General features: G+C 40.9%; 1 protein-coding gene across 1 annotated transcript; it reads left to right on the plus strand.

Annotated features, from left to right (window-relative positions):
- The first annotated feature begins 414 nt into the window (after window positions 1-414).
- LOC141111719 (uncharacterized) lies at window positions 415-903 on the plus strand. The gene has a single exon (XM_073603862.1). The coding sequence runs from the start codon at window positions 415-417 to the stop codon at window positions 901-903; it is 489 nt and encodes a 162-aa protein (XP_073459963.1).
- The last annotated feature ends 234 nt before the right edge of the window (window positions 904-1,137 follow it).

The following is a 1,137-nucleotide window of genomic DNA, read 5'->3' on the forward strand; positions in this document are numbered from 1 at the left end:
CAAAGATGAACAAAGGTCAGCCCTAGTATGCAAACTTCGCAGGAGTATATATGGTCTAAAGCAAGCAGCAAGGGCTTGGAATATAAAAATAAATGAAGTGCTTACACATCAAAACTTTATAAGGAGTAAAGCAGACCCCTGCTTATACACAAAGAAATTGGCAAATCGATGGGTCTATATGCTCATTTATGTGGATGATATCCTGATTCGTTTTGAGCAAGAAAGGGATGAAGCAGAAATACTGGAAAAACTAAATCAGCACTTTGACACCAAAGATCTTGGCAACATAAAAAATTACCTCGGTATCCAGATCGAGAGAGAGGAAGATGGCAGCTTTCTTCTGTACCAAAGGCACAAAATACAAGAAATAATTGAAATATTTGGAATGGAAACACCAAACTGGTAAATTCTCCCATGGAAACCAACTACCTAAAAGAGATGAATTGTCAAGATAACCCATTACCTACTAACACTCAATACAGAAAAGCAATAGGGAAATTGCTGTACCTTACTACTGCTACAAGGCCGGACATTGCAGCAACTGTTGGAATCCTATGCAGAAAGGTTTCGATGTCAAGTAAAAAGGACTGGAATGCTGTAAAGCGAATCATTCGATATCTTAAAGGGATTTCGCACTACAAGTTAAAGTTACCAGCAAGTGATGAAAGCACCCTAACAGGATATGTGGATGCTGACTGGGCAGGAGACACCAGTGACAGAAAATCTACCAGTGGCCACTTATTCTTTCTGTCAGGTGGTGCCATCAGTTGGATAGTAGAAAGCAACTCTGTTACACTGTCGTCTACTGAAGCAGAATATGTCGTTGCAGAGCAGGCAAGCCAAGAAGTTATATGGCTGAACAGACTTGGGTCAACCACAGTTGGGACCAACAGAAATCTATGAGGACAATCAAGGATGCCTTGTACTTGCGCACATGGAAGGAGTTAATTCAAGAACCAAGCACACTGATGTGAAGTTTCACTTTCTTAGGGATCTTCAAGAGCAAGGTCTTCTTGAGTTACTTTATTGCCCAACCGAGGATATGACAGCAGATATCCTTACAAAGCCCCTGACCGCTGAAAGACATTCAAGGCTTACAAAGAAGTTAGGTTTAACAGACTAAGCCTTAGCTGTTGA

This window comes from Aquarana catesbeiana, linkage group LG11, assembly GCF_042186555.1.
Source record: "Aquarana catesbeiana isolate 2022-GZ linkage group LG11, ASM4218655v1, whole genome shotgun sequence".
NCBI classification, from domain to species: domain Eukaryota; kingdom Metazoa; phylum Chordata; class Amphibia; order Anura; family Ranidae; genus Aquarana; species Aquarana catesbeiana.

Coding starts and splice junctions, on each gene's coding strand:
- LOC141111719 (XM_073603862.1), top strand. CDS start 415: ATGGAAACCAACTACCTAAAAGAGATGAATTGTCAAGATAACCCATTA.